Source organism: Archocentrus centrarchus, chromosome 3 (genome assembly GCF_007364275.1).
Source record: "Archocentrus centrarchus isolate MPI-CPG fArcCen1 chromosome 3, fArcCen1, whole genome shotgun sequence".
NCBI classification, from domain to species: Eukaryota; Metazoa; Chordata; class Actinopteri; order Cichliformes; family Cichlidae; genus Archocentrus; species Archocentrus centrarchus.
In genome coordinates this window covers 8,706,899-8,731,608 of record NC_044348.1, presented here as the reverse complement: position 1 = coordinate 8,731,608, position 24,710 = coordinate 8,706,899, and the positions used below count along the sequence as shown (strand labels likewise).

Genomic DNA, 24,710 nt, shown 5'->3' with positions numbered 1-24,710 from the left:
GTAGTAGTAGTAGTAATAATACTGAAATTCACCACCCATTCATTGGAATAGATGACACGCCTCACAAGGATATTGCATTCTATAGATTTAATTGGACTCAGCCCACACAGTGTGACGTTAGGTAAACATGCATGATGATTATTGCTACACAGTCCAAAGCTCTCTACATAACAAGTAGTCAGCTAGCAGGCTCAGTCAGTTTGCTCTAGTGGCCATATTAAACGAGGGCAGTCGGTCACCTTTATCGACATTTTAATGTTGTCAGATTCAAAAGGCCTCCACGCATTTCTGTGGTTTGGCATCGCGGGTGTTCTTTCAGCACAGTTCTTTTTGTTTTCCGTTAGCACAGAGAACAAGCAGAGTTTAAAGTACAAATCAATGTACAGTTATGGGAAGACATTTACAGCCACTCATCATGGGCATGAATGTCATGGAAATTTTGGGCTTTTGATTTTTTTTCCAGGGTGGAATGATTGTATGGCATGCATCGTTAATGACCTTAAAAAAAGCAAGTTTTTCTTTTTTTTTTTCTCTCTAATCCACAAAAGGACAACAGTATACATACAGGCTCAAACATATACATACACTCACTTAAATCTTCAATAAGTGGTGCTGAATGTTCTATACTGTCTTTTTACTTGACAAGACCAAGGCCTATTAACTTCTCATTAGTGATCATGATTGACTACTACTGGTAGTTTCTCTTTGCCAGCATAAAAAGGGTTTATTTGACAGCACTTATTAGACAGACCAGTACTCAGAACAATGGGAAATCCCAAGGAACTCAGTGAAGATCTAAGAAAGAGAGCTGTAGATTTATTCAAATTGGGAAGGTCTGTTGGAGTCATTTCTAAACAGCTGCAGATTCCAAGACCATCAGTTCAAACAACTGTACATAACCTTAAGAACACTTTACCAACTGTTATGGCTGTTTTGCTGCCAGTGCTGGTCCATTGTTCAAAGTGGATTGAATAATAAAGAAGGAGGTCTACCTACAAATTCTTCAGCTTCCCAGACAAAACTGGGAATTCCAACATGACAATGATGCTAAACACACATCAAAACTGGTTCTGAATGGATAAAGCAGGCTAACATTAAGCTTCTAAAATGCTCCAACCTCAAGCCTGGTCTGTGTCAGGAAACCAACTAGTTAAAATGAACTCTACCAATTCTGTCAAGAGGAGTGGTCAGATATCCAGCTGGAATTATGCCAGAAGCTTGTTGATGGCTACCAAAAGTGTCTGGTAGAGGTGCAACTTGCTAAGGGACATTTAACCAAATATTAGTGGGGTTGTATGTATATATTTAAGCCTGTATGTATACTTTTGACCCTGTGTGGATTGGCAAAACTCCAAAATAAATTCAAACTCACAAACCAAATTCTTGTTTTTTAAAGTCATTAAAAATATATGCTGTATAATCATTCCACCCTGGAAAAAGAACAGTTCCAAGAAATCATTAAGAGCCCAAAATTACAGTAACATTCATGCCCATGATGAGTAAACCTTTGTCTACAATTGTAGTTTAAATAAAGCAGTAGCATAAAATAAAATAATTCAAATGAAGTACAACTCAAAAACCTTGCAATACTTGAGCAAATGTTGTTACTGTTAATTCCAACAGTGACTATAATTTGTTATGAATGATAATTGTGTTTCATAGTACTTAATTCACTACCACTAGTTATTCATTTATAATAATTTATAAATAACTAATGTCTTGAAGTGCTTCTCGAGAAAGTGGGAAGAAAAAACCTCCTAGATGGTTTCAAAGAAATGTCTTTTATGTGCCAAAGACTGATGAGATTGATGTTTAGAAAACGTGACTTTCACTCAGGAGACTTCTAATTAATGTGATTATTTTTCCAGCACTTTTATTTATTAGACCCTAAGATTCACAATGCAGTCTTTTCCAATACATCTCACCCGTTTCATGTGGTGGAGGATAATGACCAGACAGCCCATTGGGAAGTGTTGCACATAGGGGTTCGGATTGATAGCCTAAGGTTTTCCATTCATCCTTTCAGATTTTTTTTGTATTGTATCTATTTATTGATCTAGCGTTATTCAGGGCTTTCCCAGGTTTTTGAATCAGTCTTATGCAAGTTGACTGCCAGCATGCCGTATGGAGCACTGATGTTTTAGAAAGCAGAAATAAAATAGTTGGAAAGCTACAAATAATACAGCTGATCACGCACATTAGTGGATAAACATGGAAGCAATCTTGGAATATAAAACATCTGTGAATGTAAAACATCTGTTATGAATGAAACACACACACACGCACACACACACACACACACACACACACGCACATACCGGTATTCTGCCTCGGTCAAAGAGGAATGGGGTTAATGGTGGATTACTGCAAATATTTTGAGCACCTGTATTTAGGCCTTCATTAATAAATAGACATTAACAAAGAGTTTAATCACAATGAGAGCAAAAATGGGGCCCTTTTTGATTCTAAGTATTGATGCAGTTTACATATAAAATAGATTAACCCACGTTGTGCCTGATGAAAGTAAGTAAATTTTCTGGGCTTTCTTTAATATAAACATTAAAGAAGCTACATTGTACATTGTCTTTAAATATATTTACTCTTTAACATGTGGAAACATTGAAATTGCCATCTGTTCAGTGACATCTGGAAGTTATTTGACCTCCTTTTGTGTTTGGGTTCTATATTTTTATAATTAGTGTTTTTTTTTTTTATATATATACTGTTTGAGCAATATGTTGCTCTCCAGTGCACACAATAGAGTCTTATGGCTATTTTGTGATTTCATTTATAGATAGATAATTGAATGTTTGACAATTGAATTGCTAACAGCAGAGATTTTAGGGAGTCCTTTGGATGCTTAATGTTTTCCCTGAAGTCCATTTTCCAGCATGCCACACAGTTTGAGCATGTTTCCTTCGATATAGGTCCTGTCATTCTGAAGTCATTTATATTCTGTGCTTCATAAAATTGAAAAAGAAAAAAGTCATAAATTAAATACAATGAGTGACATTTTAAATATACATACATGTGCATTCTGAGACATGAACAAAATGACATTAAGAACACAATGGTTAGGCAGGAAGTTGAAATTCAAAGAGAAACAGATAAAAGAGAAGCTGGATACCAGATGTATCAAAATGCAGGACACGACCGAATGTGAATTTGGACAATGCCTCATCTTTCAAACATATTGGCCTGTTGTGGGGGGAAGGCTTACGTTTTTATGCCCTCTGTAAGGTCTTTGTGTTCTAAAGATAAGTGCTGCATTTGTGAGAGAAACCTTTGCCTATCAGTAAACTTCATTTGTGTCATTTTTGTGAATTTTAATGGCACAGAGGAGCGTCAGGGGTGCATTCTTCTGGTTTCTGGCTACATTCCAGAGTACTAATACGTCTAAACATAAAGAAATGCTGCAGCAAAGTCAGTAGATTGCACCCAGTCGTTTTTTTTTTTCCTAAAATGGTAATTAAAATATGTCTTTTAGTAAATTGCTTTCCACTGGTTATTGATACTGTGTGTATTATTATATGTATTTTACTGAAACACAGAGTGAGCAACCAGGAAAGACACCTGAGAGACAGAGCAGGAGAACAGACACCATTAGATGGTAACCTTTACTCTCTAAGCTTTATCATACTATATTGATTACTAGGCCACAATTAAAAGGCTTCTCAATCATTAAATTTTAATGAAATATATGCATAAAAATCCATCCAGAGCACTCTAGTGACTATAAAGACTTTTAAATTTCAAGCCTTATATAATGCATTTTTTGGTCAAAGTGGTATAAAACATGTGATCTTAACAAAAAAAGGCATAGAGTTTATATAAAGAGGCTTTTAGGCTTTGCAGATTGTAAATGAAACCCAGACTTCTGGATGTATTGTTAGGTAGCTAGAAGGCTAACTTTATGCCTTAAAGGAAAACAGGTTTTCAGTCTGTCATCTAGCGATTGCTAAACACACCCTGGAGCTCCCAACTTAACATGCAGAGGTGAAAATACCACCAAACTTAGCTAATGCTTTACTTATACCATCAGCACATTCATTCAGCTGTTAAGTCTCATTGCTTTCATTCTCCTCATTGGCAGCCTTTCTAAACAGCAAAGCTCTCATAAAACCACAATGCACTACCTGCCCACAGTCAGTCTTTACATTATTATTAATGTAATATTACATTATTATGTCCATGGTTTCAAAACATGACCTGTCTTAATTCCATGAATTGACTGTGTTTGTGCGTGCACTTCACAAAACCCCCTGTGGCACAACATCAGTGATTTTTCCATGTTTGCATAGCACAAATAGAACAGCTAATAACACAGCATATCTTTAGAATTCATAATTTTTTTTGCGTCACAGACTTTTTTGAGTTCATTGGACCATGGATTTGTTCTTTTCAGCAAATCTCCAAATCTCTCCATAAAAAAATTAAATACCAGCTGTCAAAGTGTGGGTATGCTGAACTGGGTATTGCTTCTGTTTCTCTGGGTTACTAAGAAGTGACATGCGACATATTTATAATAGTGTAGAGCTATAACGGTGTAGGGATTCATTTTCAGACACACTTAGAGCCAAAGATTCAGACCATTGCAATAAAAGCTTTTTTAGCTTTGGTGCAAGAGAGCAGATATTTTTACTTTTCTCAGCTGGAAGCAGGGCAAAAGAGAAAAGGGTAGCTGAGGGAGAGAGCTACAGAAGCAATGTTTGTGTGTGTGTGTGTGTGTGTGTGTGTGTGTGTGTGTGTGTGTGTGTGTGTGTGTGTGTGTGTGTGTGTGTGTGTGTGTGTGTGATGGAGAGAAGGAAGGAGGTGCAGAGGAATGTATGGAATAGGGAGAAGAGGCTGATGGTAAATGGGTCACCCTGTTAGGAGTCTACAGCAGACCTGTGTATAATCAAGGCTGGAGTCTGTGTGCACTGGGCTAAAACCTTACCTGGTGACACAGTAACTGTACAAGAAAGAAGTTAAATGCATTTTAAATGCATGTTCCTGTGTAAATTATATATGCTTCACCTCACAGTATGCGTCTGATGGAACATTTAATTAGTGTAGTGAATGTGTGCCAGTGTTTGTGCAATGTTCTGCCACTTTATGCAAGTGTTTTTATTAGCGTATGTGGGTGTGTGCATAGAAGCTTGTGTTATCTTGAATTTGTGTTTTTGGAGTGACAATAGCACAACCTACACAGCCAGTGTTTCCTGGTGCCTATACAGTATCTCAGCACAGTGCTGGAGGGCTGAGAGGACCTGTTAATTAATAACTGGTAGGCGATCAGTGGAAAATTCATCAGTGACTCTTTGATAATTGATTATTTGTTTAAGTGGTTTGTCACATTAAAGCACCAAACATTTACTGGTTACAGATTCCCACATGGAGTTTGATTTTCTCAGTTTAAAAAAATCTTTGTGTTTTTTTTCACTTTTCAATGCAATTTGAAAATAGAAGAAGAAGAACTAGAAAATTTCTAAAGAAATTTTGAATATGTAAAATGCACTTGCTGCCCGTTGCGATGTCAGCATAAATATGAGCTAACCAATAAAAGCTTTGGGGAAGCTGTAAGAAATTTAGTAAAATCAAACAAATAAATAAAAACCTAGATAAAGAAACTGGTGTAGAATTGTCATTTTAATATGAAAGGAATTTCACAGGTATCCTGTTCATACAATAATAGTCATAAATTGAGCCAATGATGCACCCTGGAGATAGTGAATTATACATAAAAACCTCTTTTCATAAACCCTGAAAAGCAGCTTTAATATTTGCAAGCTTTTATTTTGACAACCTAGTACTATTTGGCTAATCTTTCTCACAAAGTGAAACTAAGTGTAGCTGTTGTTCAGCAGTCACCAAGTATCTAAGTGTGAAAGTGACAGCTAGAAACATGTTAACATTCTGATTATTGAGTGGGCTTTATTTTGGAAGGCCAAAACATTTAAACACATTCACACTGAGAGTCATAAAAGGGCACTAGGACACCAGGGCAGCCACACAACAGTTCATTATATAAAGAAGCACCATTTATAGCCCACAATAAGTGGCTTTAATATTTGCAAGCTTTTATTATGAAGGACACGGTTTGCTTAGAGTCTGATTTTGAAGGTGAAACAAAGCATAGACAGTCTAGATCACCTTCCCACTCTTTGCCGTCCTTTTGGCAACACTTATCCTGTCCAAATGATATCCTGATGTCCTCGCTGTAGATCCTAATGAGATGTATCAGTGAGTCAGTGTCTCACTTGCTCCTGGCATACAGCTTGATGCCATCCATGTGCAGGAGGTGGCAGATGGTCATTCCACTCCTGAATGTGTATCTGTAACCACTTGCTGCGATGAGCTGGCTGAGGGGGTTGAGGCCTATGCAGCAAAGCAGCAGGGACAGTGTATCACCTTGGTATATGCTGCACCTGATGGTGACTTGTGTGACTGGCATGGAGTTATTGTCTTCCACAGCTGCATTCAGTTTTTGATGAAGGTTATCAGTGCACTGTTAATCTTGTATACAGCCAAGCACTACATATTAGGGTCACTGAGTTGCAGGCTTTCTTGTGGGCAGTCCAGGCAGTGCTTAGGCTGGCCTGCCTGGTCTTATAGTATTTGCCTCTGTGGCTGGAGGTGTCTTTGGAAAATGGGCTACTCGTTCTCTTGACCTCTACTTACCTTCAGTCTAGTAGTCAGTGGTGTAAGCCTTTGTTTAGTTATGGATATCTTGTACATCTTATCCTCAATTTTAGCTTCCAACATTCTTCTCCATGGGAGGTTTCCAGTGGCACTGTGGCAGTGACTTCTCTTCACTGACTGCCTGTTAAATCCAGAATTGAATTTAAAATCCTTCTCCTCACATACAAGGTCTTGAATAATCAGGCCCAATCTTATGTTAAAGACCTCATATCACCCCAATAGAGCACTTTGCTCTCAGACTGCTGGCTTACTTGTGGTTCCTAGGATACTTAAGAGTAGAGGGGGAGGCAGAGCCTTCAGCTTTCAGGCCCCTCTTCTGTGGAACCAGCTCCCAATTTGGATTCAGGAGACAGACACCCTCTCTATTTTTAAGATTAGGCTTAAAACCTTCCTTTTTGATCAAGTTTATAGTTAGTTATGTTTAAGCTTTGCAGTTTTGTGACTTATTCACATCAGCCAAAATAAGTAAATAAATAAAAAATAGCATTGCTGAGGCTATTTTTGGGTATGCTGACCTAACCGTGGTTCCAAAGGTAAATCGGTGGCGGTCAGAGAGACCACGCACGAGCAAAAGTATCATCAGAGCTTTAGATATTGCTGCTTACAGAGCTTGAAATGACCCATACGCTGCATAGCTGCTGGTGTGTGTGTTTTTGTCTGTCTGGTAAACACTGTAAAGCTCCCAGTTTGCGCTTCACATTTTTTTTCCCCTTGGCTAAAATCTCTGACTTTACTCTCAGGATTAAGTGCTGTCAGAGCTCTAAATCCTTGTTGTTTTATTTCATTTGTCTCTCATGTGAAAATCTCTAAACAGACAACTTTGTATTTAAAAACACAGACGCAGTCAAACAATTTGTTTGTGTGAGCAGAAGCACTGCAAATGACGTGTAGCTCATCATCGCGCTGCTCTTTCCAACACTGAGACTGATTCTGTTGCCTATCCCACTGAAAACAAAAGGACAATAGAGGAACATAAGAGCAGCCAAGGACACTGAAAAGTATGTTGTAATTCCCACTGGTCTGCTATCTTCACCCAACAGAGCCTCAGAGTATAACATTAACACAATAGGCAAACAATATCGTGATAGCAAAGACATGTCCTTCTTTGTTTGTTTTATGTTGTGACACGCGTGTAACAGTTGCTGTCTATAATTTTATATGATATAGCACATGTTGAGAGACATCATTGGTATCTTACCTTTAACATGCATGCAGTTAAAAGGACTGTGGTTTAGAAACATGGAGATTCCACTTAGTCCTAAAATTACTGCTTTTTTTTAGTGAAGTAAGTCTGATATTGGGTGGTTAAGGATGTAGGCAGGTTTTCTACTAATTGGAAGGCTGGTGGTTCAATTCCTTGGACAAGATGCTTATTATTTTTTTTTTTAGCCTGTCATGTCTGGCAGTTTTCACAGTCAGTAATGATCCGAATGCATTGTTGTACCAAACATACTTGCTTTTACAAGAAGAGCTCTATAGGTTCTCTATAGAGTACTCTTGTTAATGTTTGTCTTTTTCTTTAATTTATTCATTCATTTTGATTATTGTTCACAGAATATGACGGACAGGTCTGACAGGCAGGAAGGCAAGAGTAAGAGAAGAAGAGAGAGGGGAGAAAACAGTAGAAATAAGGGGACAGAGCTAGATACACACACATGAACACACTGACATATATACATACACACACATACACACAATTTTGCTGTGTTATGTTGTAATGTATGCCTGTGCGTGACTCTGTCTTGAAACATACTCAATAATAAGGGTGATAAGCCGCAGCAACACCCCCTGGGATCTAGAGGTAAATAGGGAAAGACCCAGGAAACCCGGGCCATCCACAGCCCACCAGGAGCTCAGAAGACCTGCGGCCACACATCCCGATGATAACCGCACACACACACACCCCAGAGGAGGAAGGAGCTCCCATGGCCAAAGAGCAAGAGCCTCAGCGAGCCAGAGACGATGAGCATATATAGAAAATAAAAGAGAATGTATAAAAATATATAACACACCTCAGAGCCCCACTGCACTCAAGGCCAGCACCCCCCCCCCCCCCCCCCCACCCACACCGCAGACAAACATGATGCAAATGGAACCACACACACACAACACACACACACAAACACACACACATAAAAGACAACAAACATCACACACACATGCGCTGGTCCCCCGCGGGAAACGGCCACTCCCTCATCTGAGCACCCCCCCACACACACACACACACACAATCTGCGGGCACCCTAGACGACCAGGGCCAACCCATCCCGCATGATGGTGCGCCCAAGGGGGCTCAGACCCCCCCCAGCACACCCCACCAGGAAATAGGCAATCCCATGCACCAGGGCACCAGGGTGCCAGATCCCACACCCTGACCCCCACAGAGGGGGCCAGCCACCTGGCCAGGGGTCAGCACCCACCACCACAGGCACCCCAGCCCCCACACCCCCAAACAATAAGAGCATCTACCCAAGCCCCCATCGCTAACAACCAGGGCCTGCACACAGACATCACAAAATGGCAGCTGCAGTCCCCAGTCCAAGAACCATTAGACACCCAAGACACCCAGACACACAGACACTTGGGCAAGATACTGAAACCCAAGTTGCTCCTGATGTGTTCATCAGAGTGTGAATGTTAGATAGAAAGTACTTAGATGTTGAAAAAGTTCTTGTATGAATGTGTGTGAATGAAACATGTTGTATACAGTGAGTAGAAAGGCACTATATAAGAACCAGTCCATTAACCATATTAAATTTTCAGTGAAAAAGGTCATGGTGCCACAGTACAGGCCTGCAATAATATTGTATGAAGGGAAATTTCACCTACCATTAAAAGGGACGGTTACACACCTTTTACCTCTGAAAAATCCTAACATGATGCATTTTCCATCCACAACTGTCCCTCAGTCCATATAACATGGACTGAAAAAAAGGAATCCATATGCTATAGATTGCGGGTCTATCTGGGTTACTGAGGGTCCATCCGTTTGCACTGTTTGCTAAAGGGGCTGCTATTTAATGTGCTGTTGCTGGACCATAGCAGTCGAGCAGCAGCACAAATCTCTGTGATTGTGTTGTAAAATTCAGCAAGGTCAATCACGAAACCTGCAAGAAGCCAAAGGAGGCCTAAGAGCATTTTAGCTACACCAAAGAAGTGCTGTTTTTTATGCCTCTGTGCATGTGTGCATGTGTCTGTGTGTGTGCGAACGTGTGATAGTGCATGCGGGCGCGCGTGTGTGCATGCATGTATGTGCACATGAGAGCCCTGTGGTAAAATAATTGAAATGAGAGCAACAGTGTCGCTCTTGTGTTGGCACTGCCACAACAACTTTTCCTTCTTAATGTTAAGAGTGGGCAGGAATGGAATTTTAATGTCCTCTGTGTTTCTTTTTACCTTTTTTGTTCTGCAGATGCCTTCTATTTCTTACTTCTACTTTGATCTCAATGGTCTGTGTATACATCTAATTGTTGAGCCCTTCGTTTGGCCCAGTAAGAGCTTTTATTTTACGTTGATCCTCATGTCTTCACAGGAAACCAATGAGCTGGTGGCAATTAAGAAGTTCAAAGACAGTGAAGGTGAGTAGAGGTGGCAGGAAGTAAGGGTAAGAGAAGAGGAAGAGGAAAGGAAGAGCTGTTGCATAATTGCTGCCTCTTTAATTTCCACTCAGAAAATGAGGAGGTCAAGGAGACCACTCTTCGGGAGCTGAAGATGCTTCGGACACTGAAGCAGGACAACATCGTGGAACTGAAGGAGGCTTTTCGCAGGCGGGGGAAGCTCTACCTCGTCTTTGAATATGTTGAGAGGGTCAGTTCAGTGATGATTATTTTTTGACTTTGCCTGCATGCTATGCACACATTCCTCTTCTCTGCTTGGCTGTATCTAGATTCCTAGCCTACTTCTAAGTTTCAGGATGTTGAGACTGCTCACTTAAGCATTAAAAAGTGTCACCATGGCAACATATGAACTATGCTGTTGGTGAGTAATGGTATTCCCCACTGTGTTGCCAGGGTACTCGGCCAAGTGTTTATTTTATGACAGGTTTTATTTTCATACTGTACTCTAGTCATTTAGCATGGTGTCCCCTCTCACCCCCTGTCAGGGTTAAAAGAAAAAACGAAATTAAAGGTTAACACCATTCATATTTTTAGAGCACACTTTCACCAGGCTGCAGCTGAACAGCAGTGCTCTTTCTAAAGGGGAATTTCTTGTGGTTGGCAGAATATGCTGGAGCTATTAGAGGAAATGCCCAATGGTGCACCACCTGATAAAGTCCGCAGCTACATTTATCAGCTCATCAAAGCCATCAACTGGTGTCACAAGAATGAGATTGTGCATAGAGGTGAGGAAATGATCTTTATGTCTGCATTTCAGTGTCACATGGTCTGATGTCACATCTGAAAATCACACTTTGTACCTTTCTTCTGGTGCACACATAAGTTACATTCCTGAGTCTTTTCTCACATCAAGTATAATTTTCTAAGAAAAAACATGTCACAGGAGGAAAACTGAAGCTGAAGTAGACCTTTAACTCTCTGCAAAAGATGTAGATTGTAATGTTGTATTCATATTATGTAATCATATGGTGGAGCAATGTCTGAAGCATGTTGTTAATGAATTTTTTTTTTTTTTTTTTGCATTTTTCATCCAGATATTAAGCCAGAGAACCTCCTTATCAGCTCTGAGGATGTTCTCAAACTTTGTGACTTTGGTGAGTCTTCTTCTGTCCTTTACAGCAGCTGTATGGTCTGTATTGTTCAGATTTAGAGTCCGTGCGCAATGCAGGAAAAACCTCCAGACTATGCACATTTCACTGCTCAAGTAATAATAATGACTGCTTTTAAAATCAAGCAAATTCTTTAACACAGTGAATCACTTTCTGCAGTTCTTTTGTGTGTGCAGACTGATCGTGATTATTTGTGAGTTTTGCAGTTATCTCTGTGATTGCATTGTGCCCGGTTTGGTTTCTTGGGCTTAGTTCAGTGTGAAAAATCCCACCATTAATTTGTCACCTTGTAAGCTGTGTATCAGAAGGATCAATTCTGCCATTTGGGAAGCGGCCAGCTAGCATTATAAAATGCAGCCTGGTGGTTGTTAACACAATTAATCTGCCAAAGGTACTGTATATTTCAAAGAAGTCGGATTTATTAAGCGCCTGCTTTCTCTGTAAAACACTAATAAATTGCACCTACATGGCATACCTTTGCCATTTTACAGTTTCCTAGGTGTGTATCCTACATTTGCATGAGGATTACCAGAATCACATGGTCAGTTAGCTTTGCATAATTGGCTAATGCAATGCTATTTAGTCAGCTGGGGTGAGATTTGTTTGTTATTCACTGTTGGAGCTGGCATTCTGTTTATTGTGACTTTTTATGATTAAAACTGACTCTCTGTACACCACTTTTCTAAAGCACAGTCTCCAACCGCCTGCAGTGACATAACTAATTAGTGTGATCACATGGGAAGACCATGTTGTTACTGAAGCTGTCCAAATTATTTGAACACTAAGTGTCCTTTATTTGTATTAATTGACCATTTAAAGACGCTAAATTGTCTGCATATTATCACACTTCATGTGGTGGCTGTGTAACATACAGAATCAGGTCTATGTGATTTATTAAAGATCTGTTACTCTGGCTCAGGTTTTGCTCGTAACCTGTCTGAAGGAACAGATGCCAACTACACTGAGTATGTGGCCACAAGGTGGTACCGCTCACCTGAGCTGCTGCTGGGGTGAGTTCTTGTGTGTGGATCTGTGTGTGCATGCTGATATCTGTACTTAGAGCCAATTTAGAATCACTACTGAACCCCACTAACTGCATGTCTTTGGACTGTGGGAGGAAACCCACAAACACAGGGAGAACATGCAAACTCTGTACAGAAAGGTCCTGGTAATGGATTTGAAGCCAGGACCTTCTTGCTGGGAGGCAGCAGTGCTAACCACCACACCACCGGATTAACTCACTATAATTATTTTTACGCTGTATGTTTTATGTATCAGCTTGTGCCTCCAGCCTGTCGAGTAAATGAAAGAAAGTTATAGTAAAAACGTTTTATTATTATGCCAAAGAAACTATAAATAGAGAGTGTTTCTCATTCCAAACTAACTTTCCAGAGATCCCAAATGTGTCAAGCTAAAATGAAGAGCATTCTAATTGGTTTAAACAGTGAGGCCAGTAAAAACGGTTTTAGAGTATCTGAGCCAGTATGAGACCTATTTAATTGTATATGTACCAACATACACTCGTGGGCCATTCCATTAGGCATACCTCACTAGTACCGTGTTTTTTCCCCTTTTGTTTCCAGAACTGCCTGAATTTGTCATGGCACAGATTCAACAAGGTGCTGGAAACATTCCTCACAGATTTTGGTCCATATTGACACGATACCATCACATGGTTGCTGCAGATTTGTCAGCTGCACATCCATGATGTTCCACAACATCCCAACAGTGCTGTTCTGTATTGAGATCTGGTGACTGTGGAGACTATTTGAGTACAGTGAACTGATCGTCATGTGCAAGAAACCGGTTTGAAATGATATGAGCTTTGTGACATGGTACATTATCCTGCTGGAAGCAGCCATCAAAAGATGGGTATACTGTGGTCATAAATGGATACTATTACTGTTGCCTTCCTATCAGTTTGAAGCTGTCTGGACATTCTCCTCTGACCTCTGGCATCAACAACGCATTTCCACTCAGAGACCTTTCACTCACTGGATATTTTCTTTTTCTTGGACCATTTGCTAAAAATCCTGGAGATGATTATGAAAGAAAATCCCAGCAGATCATCAGTTTCTGAAATAATCAGACCAGCCCGTCTGGCACCAACAACAGTGCCGCGTTAAAATTCATTTAAATCAAAATTCTGATGCTCAGTTTCAACTTCAGAAGGTAGTCTTGACCATGTCTACATGCCTAAATGCATTGAGTTGCTGCCACGTGATTGGCTGATATTTGCATTACCGAGCAGCTGAACAGGTGTACCTAACAAAATGGCTGGTTACTGTATTTAGATGAGATGGGATTACAGATTTTTTTTGAAGAGTGAATTAATTATCCAAATAGCAGCTAAATCAATAAATATTAAAATCTTGTAGAATTACCCTTAAAAGAAAACTGTTAATGGATTTTCAAATATGAAGTCTGACGCAGATTCACTGTATCTGGAAATTAGTTGGTATAAAAAGTGTGACAGCACTGAACACAATTTCATCTTTTTGATTTATCCTGACATTTTTGTAATTTAATGAAAACTGATAAACTGAATATCATTTTTAATTAGTGTGCTACTGAAAGTGATGCGTTGATTCTGTTTAGTCCTCAGCTGTAAATCCTAGTTAAACATGATTCGATACGCTCTATATCTGCACTTCTAGCTGATACAAACACTCCCAAATCCTCAGTAAGTCTAATTGGATTGTGTTTATTTAGGTTTTATTACATCTGGCTGGAAACATATTTAATATTACTGCAGTATGTAGAATAAAATTTTATTGATTATTGTCCTATATGATAAATCATGATAAATCACCCAGTTAGTCAGCTCTAAATTATTACATTGTTTTTATTTGTATCTGTGTGTGGTTTTGAGCACAAAGCTGAGCTCACAAGCCATTTCAGTGTTCAGCCTTTCTTTTGCATTTCTTTAATTCAGATCGCTGGGAAAACAGCCAGTGAATCATCTGCTACATTATTACATGAGCCATCACGTACGCGCCACATCCAGAGATCAAATATCAGTTTCCTCGTTGACTTTTCTTGCCTATGTTGTTTTGGTGCTTTTGCTGCATTTTATGTCCATTCTAGCTTGGAGACAGCAGAACGTCATCTAGCCTCGGTGCTGTAGCCTGATTTAGTAAATGCCCTGGAACATTTATTGAGACAGCGTTTGAATGCCGCCCACTCAAATACTCTCTCCCTCCAACACCACCACTCCTCTGCTTCTCTGCTGCCAGATCTCTCGCCATTTCTCACCAGACTTCTCAGCTCTGTTCCCTCAGAAATGACCATCTTCTTTATGAGCCTCTCCATCAGAAACACGACATCGATCGTTTTATTTTAATTGCACCACCTCCACGAATTATATCACCCCCTCAGCATCATCCTTCTCATAATCATCTCCTCTTCATTTGGCGACTTAGCTTTCACCCCTATCCTCCCCATTTTCATTTTCTCCATCATTATTATCACCCTGCCATCTAAATAACAAGGTCTTCTTGCTCTCTTTGACATTCACATATGTGTCTGTTTTTCTCTGTCTCAGTGCTCCTTATGGAAAGGCAGTGGACATGTGGTCGGTGGGGTGTATCCTCGGGGAGCTGAGTGATGGCCCGCCCTTGTTTCCAGGGGAAAGCGAGATTGATCAGGTTGGTGAGCCAAAACAAGGTTGAAGCATGCGGTTAATTAAGCAGGCTGACTGAAAAGTAGAAACAGCTTTTGATGTGAATAAATCAAATTACAAAAAAACCTTAGATATGAAAGTTTAAAGAGGACTGACAGGTTTTATTTATTTCATATTGTTATAAAGGAAACAGTCATTCATAATACTTGATGCTCATGTACTTGACAGAACGCCTACTTGGGTTTTACTGGTTTCTTTCTGATATAATAAAATAACAAAAATGAGTCCTTGAGAGGTAAAAATCACAGTTACAGTTTTGTTGGACTCCATACCTGTGCAAGAGAGATGGCGATTATGGTGTCGGAAATTAAGCAATTGGGAGACAACAAATTGAACTGGTGGAGATCTTTGAGAGGTAATGAGCATTTTTGGAAATTTAATAACTACTCAAATAAAATTTTATTAATCCCAAAATCATAAGTTTGTCCAGCAGAACTTTACAACATGCAGTTTGTACAAAATAAAAAACCTTTCGCTCTCTCAGCTCACAAACAACCAATCAATATATTGGAGAATTAACGTAAATAATCAGTGTCAGGCCTACCCTCAAAGACTTTATGAATTATGTGTCCAATTTTAGTAGGAAATTTATGGAAACAATGTGCATCACTTTCAGGTCAATGCACCTGGGCTCGTGCTCTCATTATCAGCACTTTCCTTGATTGGACAGTGCACTCTAAATAATATAATAAAATATATATTCATGCAAATTAAAACTGAAGTGAAAATGCTGTTACCTGTTTTTGGGTTTTGGGGGGGGGGGGGGGGGGGGGTGTTATTCATCAAGGGCAACAGATAATTAACTATGCTATAAATCTTTAAGATTTAAGGGTTATACTGAGGGAAGCACAAATGTAAAACAAAACACATGATTATGTCTTTATGATATATTTCAATTAGCAAAAATGGAGCATAGACTGTTCCAAACAGTGGGTTTTATTATTTGTCCAGTAATTCCATTGAAAATGCTCCAAAAGGCACCAACACCACAAACTTGGTCCTGAGGTTCAATGCAGTGACTTGAATTACCAGAGGTAGAGGTGAAGTCTCGCAGAAAGCAGTCGGCTACAGCTGCCTCTTTCTGAAAAGCTATTTTCGGCTGCTCCTTGAAAATGTGTTTTTTGCCCTTCCTGATCCAACCCCGAAAGGATTTGTGCCTCCTTCTAGAACTGAATCAGGGAGCATTTTCTTATTAGGCAAATGTGTAAACCACTAAACCAACCACACAGGTTTTGTGAAGGGGGTAGCTAATCCTAGAGATCAAAAACATTTTTTGTACCAAGCTGTAAACATGCTTTTCATTCCTATTAAATTCACATTTTAACACAGGACTAAAGGCAGACTGAGAAAATGCACAGCATGGTGACAGGCAGGCAGGTAGGAGTGCAAGGGCCAGAAAGAAGTGTCATAAACAGCATTATAGTCTGGGAACACGGGGAAGGTGGTTCCAGTTGGCACAGGTGAGCCTTTCCCCGCTGACCAAGAAACACTTGCAGAGGAAAAGCTGAGTAAAGGGCCGGGGTCATCACAGTGGTGACTGACTTGACTGACTTGAAGCCAGCCTTCCTCAAGTGAGACCAGTGCCTTCAGGGAGTGCCACTGATTGCATGAGTACTTGTTCTGCATCAATTAATGATGCAGAACATCACTTTGCATCAAGATGATCAATTTTATTCACTTCACCTGTCAGTTACATTGTGGTTGAGCTGTGAATGATCTATAATGATGACACTGTAAAAATGTAAATCTGTAAGAATAAAACTATTCTGCTCTAATTAATATTTTTATGAAAACAACACAAAACAAAACAAATAAGTGCGTATAATAGGTTCTCTGACTCACACACCCACAGTAAATGAGGTCAGCTCTGCAGTTTCTCCTCAGCTTTACAGAGGTCTTCCTGCTGGTTTGATTTTCCAGCTCACGACTTTACTGCTTTGCTTTTACCATTCTCATGAACATTGCTTTACTTGGCAGCAAGTGGCTGCTGAAGATTGTGCTAAATCAACTGAGCAGACAGTCTGACAAAGGGTGTGGGGTTGGCTTAGCAGTGGAGCATTTAGCCCCCAGAGAGACATTCAAACACCCCCCCCCCCCCCCCCCCCCCCCCCCCCCCATGAATGATAATGTTTCTCTGCATCTAAACTGTGCACATTATTAAATTTGTAAGGTAATAATACATCACTGTTGGAAATTTTTTAACAATAAAAACCCATAAGGCAGAAGAATGAACTCGTCATCTGTTCCCTAGTCTCTGCCACTTTTGATCGTGTTACATGATCTTCATCAGTTTGCGTAGCTGTCAGAAATGTGCTGTCGGTGTTTTGAATGCTTTGAAAACTCCTCGTCCACAAATGCACCTTGAAGTGAAATTATTTGAAGTGGGATTAACTGCTGTTTACAAAGTCAAGAATGAACTTTGAAGCTCAAGATTTGCATACTTTTTACAGGCTTTTTTTTTTTTTTTCCAATTGTCAATATTAAAAGAAAAAATTATTCAGGGAGCATTTCTGGATTAAAAACTTATAATGCACCATGTGTTTTCTATGATGTCTCTTTTTTTTATCTCCAGCTTTTCACCATTCAGAAGGTTTTGGGGCCACTTCCTGCAGAACAGATGAAACTCTTCTACAACAACCCTCGATTTCATGGAATCAGGGTACAAAATACTAACTGCCTTCTCTACTTTTTCTTCTTCTTTCTCCCCGTCCTCCTCATCTCTGATTTTTTTTTTACCTCCTTTCCTTCTCTCTCAGCTTTGTCTCCTATCTCTCTCTCTCTCTTTTGTGGCAGTGTTCCCAGCACCATGACTGAGTGGATTGCTATGACTCATGAGTTAGGTGGTTGGTGTTCAGTTTAGCAGCTAGAGAAAATGCCCCAGAGGGACGATCAAGACTTTTTTTGTGTGTTTGTGTGTATGCACATGCTTTGTAGTTTGTTCAGCGTGATCCAGTGATAGATTTCTGTGTGATTTGAAGTGAGAACTACATTTTTCACTGGCAGCCACATCAACTGTATGTTGGAAATTGTAATAGTAATCTTCAATGCACAGAAAGTTTTGGGTTGGATATGAATTTGATCCAGTTTTTGTGTTTTTGCGCTTGTGCCAGTTTCCATCAGTTACTCATCCTCAGACTTTGGAGAGACGTTACCAAGGCATCTTGAGTGGTTTGATGTTGGACTTGATGAAGGTAAAATGCACAGAAGCACACCATCTCTCATATAAGAAACATATCTTGAGTTATATCCCTCAAATCATATCTGAGACACCAGTCACTAAAATGCATCCATCTCTCTATGATGATCTCTCTTTTTCCAATCAGAATCTGTTGCTGCTAAACCCTACTGAGCGTTACCTAACAGAGCAGAGTTTGAACCATCCAGCCTTCCAGCCTCTGAGGCAGGCAGAGAGAGAGAGGCCTCCGCCTGCATCTCCCAACCCGCCACGCTCCTCCAAGAGAAAAACACACCATCATGGCGAGAACACAGTTCCTACAAGGTTAGAATACGTTCCTTTATTTCAGTCTTCTGTCAGAGCCTCTACATGCCGTCACATTACAGTGCCCAATTTGGATGTCTCTGTGTTAACACTGGAACTAATGCTACACCTACACTGTACAGTTTGTATCTGATTATACTGAGATTTAATACTCTTTTAGTTCAACTAATGCTGTTTTAGTGCGTTTTCTATATCTTAGCAATATCCCAACCCAAGCTGGCACCCAAATTTACTAAAACATCTCCAGAGAGCGTGCAGTATTCTTAAAGCAGTGAAACAGCTCTGCAATAGTGGCCCTTACCACCACGCTGTACCAGAAAAAACACAGTATTCTGATGTTCTCTTGCTCTCTTACTCACACAGGCATGCAAACACACACACACACACACACACACACAGTTAGCACAATTAGCACCATGGACAGCAACTGCAGTCAGCAATGAGGGCACATCTTCTTCAACTTGACTACCACAAGCCCAAAACAGATTTGGCCTCGCTGAAGTAACATAATGACAGCTTTAATGTCAAAAGCATGGAACAAAGAAGAGAAGCCCATAAATCACAGGTCCTCACATGCTGACTGGATGGAGGGGGGGGTCACCGCACCAAAGACGCACACTCAATTATAGAATTCCTCACTCAACAGTCATTCCCAGTGGACCAGCTTCTAGATATATCACACACATATTACAGTATGAGTGAATAAATAAATGGGAACAACGTTTCAAAACACAAACTACTCACTCATTTTCAGGTCTTCTTCTGGTGGTATACTCACCCTCTTCTGCTCTCTTCTGTCCTCCTTCTTTTGTGCACGGTTTTTTGTTTTGTTTTGTTTTCTTTGACTTGCTAAACATAAAATAAAATGCTGCTGTGGCGGCTAACTATTCTATAAGACACTAGGCAAAAAAACTAATTGTTTCACAGTTGATGTCAACAGATACATGGAAATTTTTTCCAAAGAACAACGAGCGTGATCAGAAAGTACAAGTAATATATTTCCCAGCATTCCTCACTGCTGTCAAAACATTTCAGAAAAAGCGCCTATTTTTAGTCAGTGGAGTTTAAAATAATTGAGTAAACCATTGCAACAGTTGCCCTGTTGAAAGTTACACTACAAAGTCAAAGTTAGATGAAGTGTCTTCTGAAGATCTTTTCCAACTGTGTTTGGTAACTATAATATATAGAGTCAATTCTAAGGTTTTCTGTATCGGGGCATGAAAAAAGAAACATCTGCCCCTTAGCAAGTCTTAAAATTACCCATGACAAATTATAGCTTGTCATTATTTATTTAACAAAAACCATAAAGCCATAATGCAGAAGTGGTATTTGAAAAACTAAGTAAACCTCATAATTCAGTAGCTTGTAGAACCACTTTTAACTGCAGTAACTTGAAGTAATCATTTTCTGTATGACTATCCATCTCTCACAGCACTGTGGAGGAGTTTTGGCCCACTCTTCTTTATAATGTAGCTTCAGTTCATTGAGGTTTGCAGCAGTTGTGTAGCTGTCAGATAAATGGTCTCACATTTAACTCTAGAATACTTTGGTATACAGAGGAGTTCATGGTCGACTCAATGACTGCAAGGTGCACAGGTCTTGTGGCTGCAAAACAAACCCAAATCATTACCCCTCCACCGCCATGCTTGATAGTTGGTATGAGGTGTTTGTCTTGAATGTTTTCCACTTGTGAATAATCTTTTTCACTGTAGAATGATGGACTTCGTATTGTTCAGAAATGGCCTTGTAATCCTTCCCAGACTGATGAGCAGCAACAATCACTTCTCTAAGATAACTGCTGATATCTCTCCTCCATGGCATTGTGTTAACTCACACCTGAATGCTCCAGACCAGTAAACTGCCAAAACTTCTGCTTTTATAGAGGAGTTCACACTAGCTGATGATCAGTTAATCAACTGCATTTGATTAGCAGCAACAGGCTGCTACTGACCCTCTGAATTCCTGTGGAAGCAGTAATGTTGTACTTAGTTTTTCCACATGCTACTACTGCATTTTGACTTAGGTTTTGTTAAATAGATTATGATAATTTTTTCTTATTTTTTTGTTCAACTGGGACTCAACAAACATAAACCAAAAAGAACTTATCATTATTTTGACCCACTCATAGATCTAGCATTGAAAAAAGTAGTAAACAAACTATTGGCCTGAGATTGTATATTTTAAATTAAAATTCTCATCTAACACTTGAAAAACATCTAACAGTTCAGTGTGAAAGAAAGGCTGAAAAAAACTGAATTCTTTAGTTTCTTTTTTTTAAGATATTTTATTTATGGTTTTCAAAAGTAACTATCAGGACTTTGGGGTGAAAAGTAATGTGAGCCCATACTAATTGTCCCTCCCTCCATTCCTCCAGGAGTCACAGTAAGAGTACAAGTCGTCGTTCCAATAGCAAAGAATGTTCCAGCCTCCCTCGCCACGGAGACCTCCATCACCTCGGCAATGAGAGTTTTCTCAATGGCAACAAACCGGCGCCATCCAGTTTAAGTCCAACACTGCACCCCAAGAGCCAGTACATGTCCCAGACCCTTAATCGTTCTGTCTCATCCAGCAAAGACCTGGCTAACAACAACCTGCCACACCTCCTGAGTCCCAAAGAATCTAAAAGCAAGACAGAGTTTGACTTCAATTTGGGGCCCTCCCCAAAGCTGCCAGACCAGGGACATGGAGCGAAATATGGTCACGGCAAATCCAACTCCTCTCGCTCTCAGCAGCAACAGCAGCAACAGCAGCAGCAGCAGCAGCAGCAGGCCAGTCGCCACACTTTCCTGGAAAACAAAACTAACACACTACAGTCTGGAGCAGAAAAACAACACAGCCGACATGCCCACAGTATGGCTGACTCTGCCCACGGGTCTATGTCCTCATCCTCTAAGAGTTCAGCGTCTTATCTCAGCCTGTCCAAGAGCCACAGTGGGCTAAGTGATGCCAAATCTGTGGGGAATCTCAGCGATGGTCGACTCCACCCAGATGACCCAAACTCTAACACGACAGCTGGAGTGGGACCCAGTGCCCGCTTCTTCCCTGCCAGCTGTTTGGACCTCAACACCCCTTCAGGTCCCTCTGGGCCTCCTGGGAGCCCCTCTACCCGACACAGTGATCGATCTGGACACAGTCCCGCCTCTCGTAGCAGCGGCAACGCCCGCATGGAGAGCAGCACACTGGACTCTTCATCCAGACACAAATCCAGACATAAATCTTTAGCTCCAGGTCAGTTTAATAAGTGCTCAAGAGTCAATTCATTTTACACTCTTGAAAGCTTTTCTTTTAAACTTTATGTTCAGTTCATCACAGCGAATTCCAGCACAAACTCTAACTCAACAAAAACAAATAAAGAAATAAATAAAGGTAGATAGAGAATTTAAACTAGAGTCTCTGTTTGGACTCCTGTTTGCACATTTTATAGAGTTAACAATTAAGCAGTCAGATAATAGTATATTTGTGAGTATTCACTTCTTATCACTCTATTAACTTGGACCTCTTTCTCTCATCTCCAGAGGATGCTGGGGCTCCAGAGCTCATGGACCCAGGAGGAGCAGGGATGCCCTCCACTCACACTCTGCCTTCCCCTCATGAGTCTTATCATTACGGACTCGGCTATACCTCGCCTTTCTCCTCTCAGCAGCGGCCGCAGCGTCACTCCATGTATGTGAGAAGGGAACGCCACCGACCCCACGGGGCAGAGAGCGTAATGGCAGGCTTGCCTCCACCGGGGCAAGCGATACCAACACGAGCGAGTAGCCTGCAGCTCCTCTCTCCACAGCTGCAGCACAGGACCACCCTCGCTGGACACTCAGTGAGCTCTTCAAGAGAGGACTGCACGGACGACATGACGAGGGTTAGTGGCAGAAAGCCTTACAAGTGTGGTGGGGACTGACCCTAAAATACCAACAGAAACACAATGAAAAGGTTAACTTACGACATATTATATTGCATGGTGATGTTACCATCTCCGTGGTAACAGCAATATCTGTAGTTTCTAAAAAGTTATAACATTGAAATAAAAATAAAAATTGTTAAACAAAAACAAAGAGACATACCATGACATACCCACACTCCCCCACCCATCTACAGTACCAACCCAACAGTAGTCATCACTCATGTTATCATATATATTGCACACATTTCCATCCTTCATTGCAAAACATCTGACCAAGATCTCTCCGCACATTATGGACCAAGTCCAGAGTCAAAAAAAAGAAGAGGATATTTGCCCCACTTTTAAAAATTCATTACAAATCATCTGTAGGACATCTTTCAAATGCTGCAGATTTTCCCATCTCCTCAACCCATTCTTGCATTGAAAGTACTCCCTTAGACTTCCATCTTTTCAGAAGAATCAATCTGCCTATCATAATGCTAGTTTGGACCCAATTTTTTCATTTTTATCTTTTCCCCCTACTTCTATATCCTTACTCAGCAAAGAGTGGGGGCCTGAATGGGATTTGAATTCCTGACATATCACAATATAAATATTTTCATAGATTCTAGTCCAAAATCCCTGAATTTATTATATGTCCACAAAGCATAGACCTGCCAAATGTTTACATTGCCAACAGTTTGCTGTATGTAGTTGAAATAAACTGCATGGTGTCCAGCAAAGATTATTTTAAAATCTTAAATTGAATCATTCATATCTTGACATGATTTTAATGTTCTTTGCTCTTTCCGTCACTTTTCCATGCCTTCGTGAAAGCTTTCCAATATTCTGAATCAGCATAGAATAATATACAGACCTTGCAATCCCTGCCAAGGTCAGACAGTGCAATGCTCCGAGAAATTGCAAAAAAAAAAAAAAACCTGAGAGCTACATGTCAGCCTCTACAGGCCTCAGTTAGCATGTTAAATGTTAACAAGTAATGACAAGTATGGCTTGTTTAAAAACATTACCAGGAAAAAGCCTCTTCTCTCAAAATGTAACATGGCAGCACGGCTTAGGTTTGCAAATTTTCATCTGAAGAAACGATACTTCTTGAACATTGTCCTTTGGAAAGATGAGATCAAAGTGGAGATGTTCAGCCATAATATCAGCAGAAACACCTCATACCAGCTGTCAGATGGAGGGGTGACGATTTGGGCTTGTTTTGCAGCCACAGAACCTGGGCACCTTGTGGTCATTGAGTCGACCATGAACTCCTCTGTATACCAAAGTATTTTAGAGTTAAATGTGAGGCCATCTGTCTGACAACTAAAGCTTGGCTGAAACCGGGTCATGCAACAGGACAATGATCCCAAGCACAGCAGCAAATCTACAATAGTTTACTGAAAAAAGACTCGAGCTGTTCCAGTGGCCCAGTCAAGGTTCAGACCTCTGACTGAAATGCTGTGGCTGAACCTTAAGAGAGCTGTGCATAAACAAATGGCAGCAAACTTCAATGAAGTGAAGCAACATTATAAGAGTGGGCCAAAATTCCTCCACAACAATGTGAGACTTCCTAAAACAGGGCCGAAGATGAGAGTTAAACATAGCCAAACAAAGCATCTTTTAAAATACATTTTAATTCAAAATGAGATTTAACTCAAGAATACTGCTACAATGCCACATCAGTCAAGCAAAAGACGTCAATTAAAATATGCTGAAAAGCAAAGAAATGGTTACTCAAACCAAAGAAAAACATTTCAGCTGCTAAAGGGCATAGCTAATCGCTAGTAGCTTAAACCAGAGGGGGCAAAATTAAAGACATTCTTTACTTAAGTAGAAGTATAGATATTTGTGTTGAGAAAATACTCTGAAAATACTGGTAAAAAGCTCAAGTATTGATTCAGGTTTTATTCAAGTAAAAGTGAAAAGGTACAGGCTCTGAATATACTCAAAGTAAAAGTAGCTCTTTGGAGTACATTTCTACCAAGGATTTGTGCAAAGCTAACTTAACCTTGTGCTCTATTAATATTATAATATAATATAATAAAACATGGGAATACAAACTTTTTTACTTTGCCTCCACAGTCAGGCTTAAAGTGGGATTTGGCAGTTGTAGTGGCTCAGCGTGGGAAAAGAATCGCAACTCAGTCATTTCTGTTGTGCTGCTGCTCTGAGATTTACGAAAATGAATTCAACCAGATGTTTCACAAGCTATCTTGGCTGATTTCCACCCCCTATACTG

General features: G+C 40.2%; 1 protein-coding gene across 1 annotated transcript in view; it reads left to right on the top strand.

Annotated features, from left to right (window-relative positions):
• The window catches only part of LOC115778189 (cyclin-dependent kinase-like 5), a 29,871-nt gene extending 7,388 nt beyond the window's left edge, over positions 1 to 22,483 (top strand). Inside the window, exons 3-13 of the mRNA XM_030726247.1 lie at positions 10,214 to 10,259; positions 10,352 to 10,488; positions 10,903 to 11,023; positions 11,333 to 11,392; positions 12,327 to 12,417; positions 14,952 to 15,054; positions 17,662 to 17,748; positions 18,200 to 18,280; positions 18,413 to 18,588; positions 20,963 to 21,816; positions 22,104 to 22,483. Of these exons, the coding sequence (XP_030582107.1) occupies positions 10,214 to 10,259; positions 10,352 to 10,488; positions 10,903 to 11,023; positions 11,333 to 11,392; positions 12,327 to 12,417; positions 14,952 to 15,054; positions 17,662 to 17,748; positions 18,200 to 18,280; positions 18,413 to 18,588; positions 20,963 to 21,816; positions 22,104 to 22,483 (2,136 nt within the window). The remainder of the gene's footprint in view (positions 1 to 10,213; positions 10,260 to 10,351; positions 10,489 to 10,902; positions 11,024 to 11,332; positions 11,393 to 12,326; positions 12,418 to 14,951; positions 15,055 to 17,661; positions 17,749 to 18,199; positions 18,281 to 18,412; positions 18,589 to 20,962; positions 21,817 to 22,103) is intronic.
• The last annotated feature ends 2,227 nt before the right edge of the window (positions 22,484 to 24,710 follow it).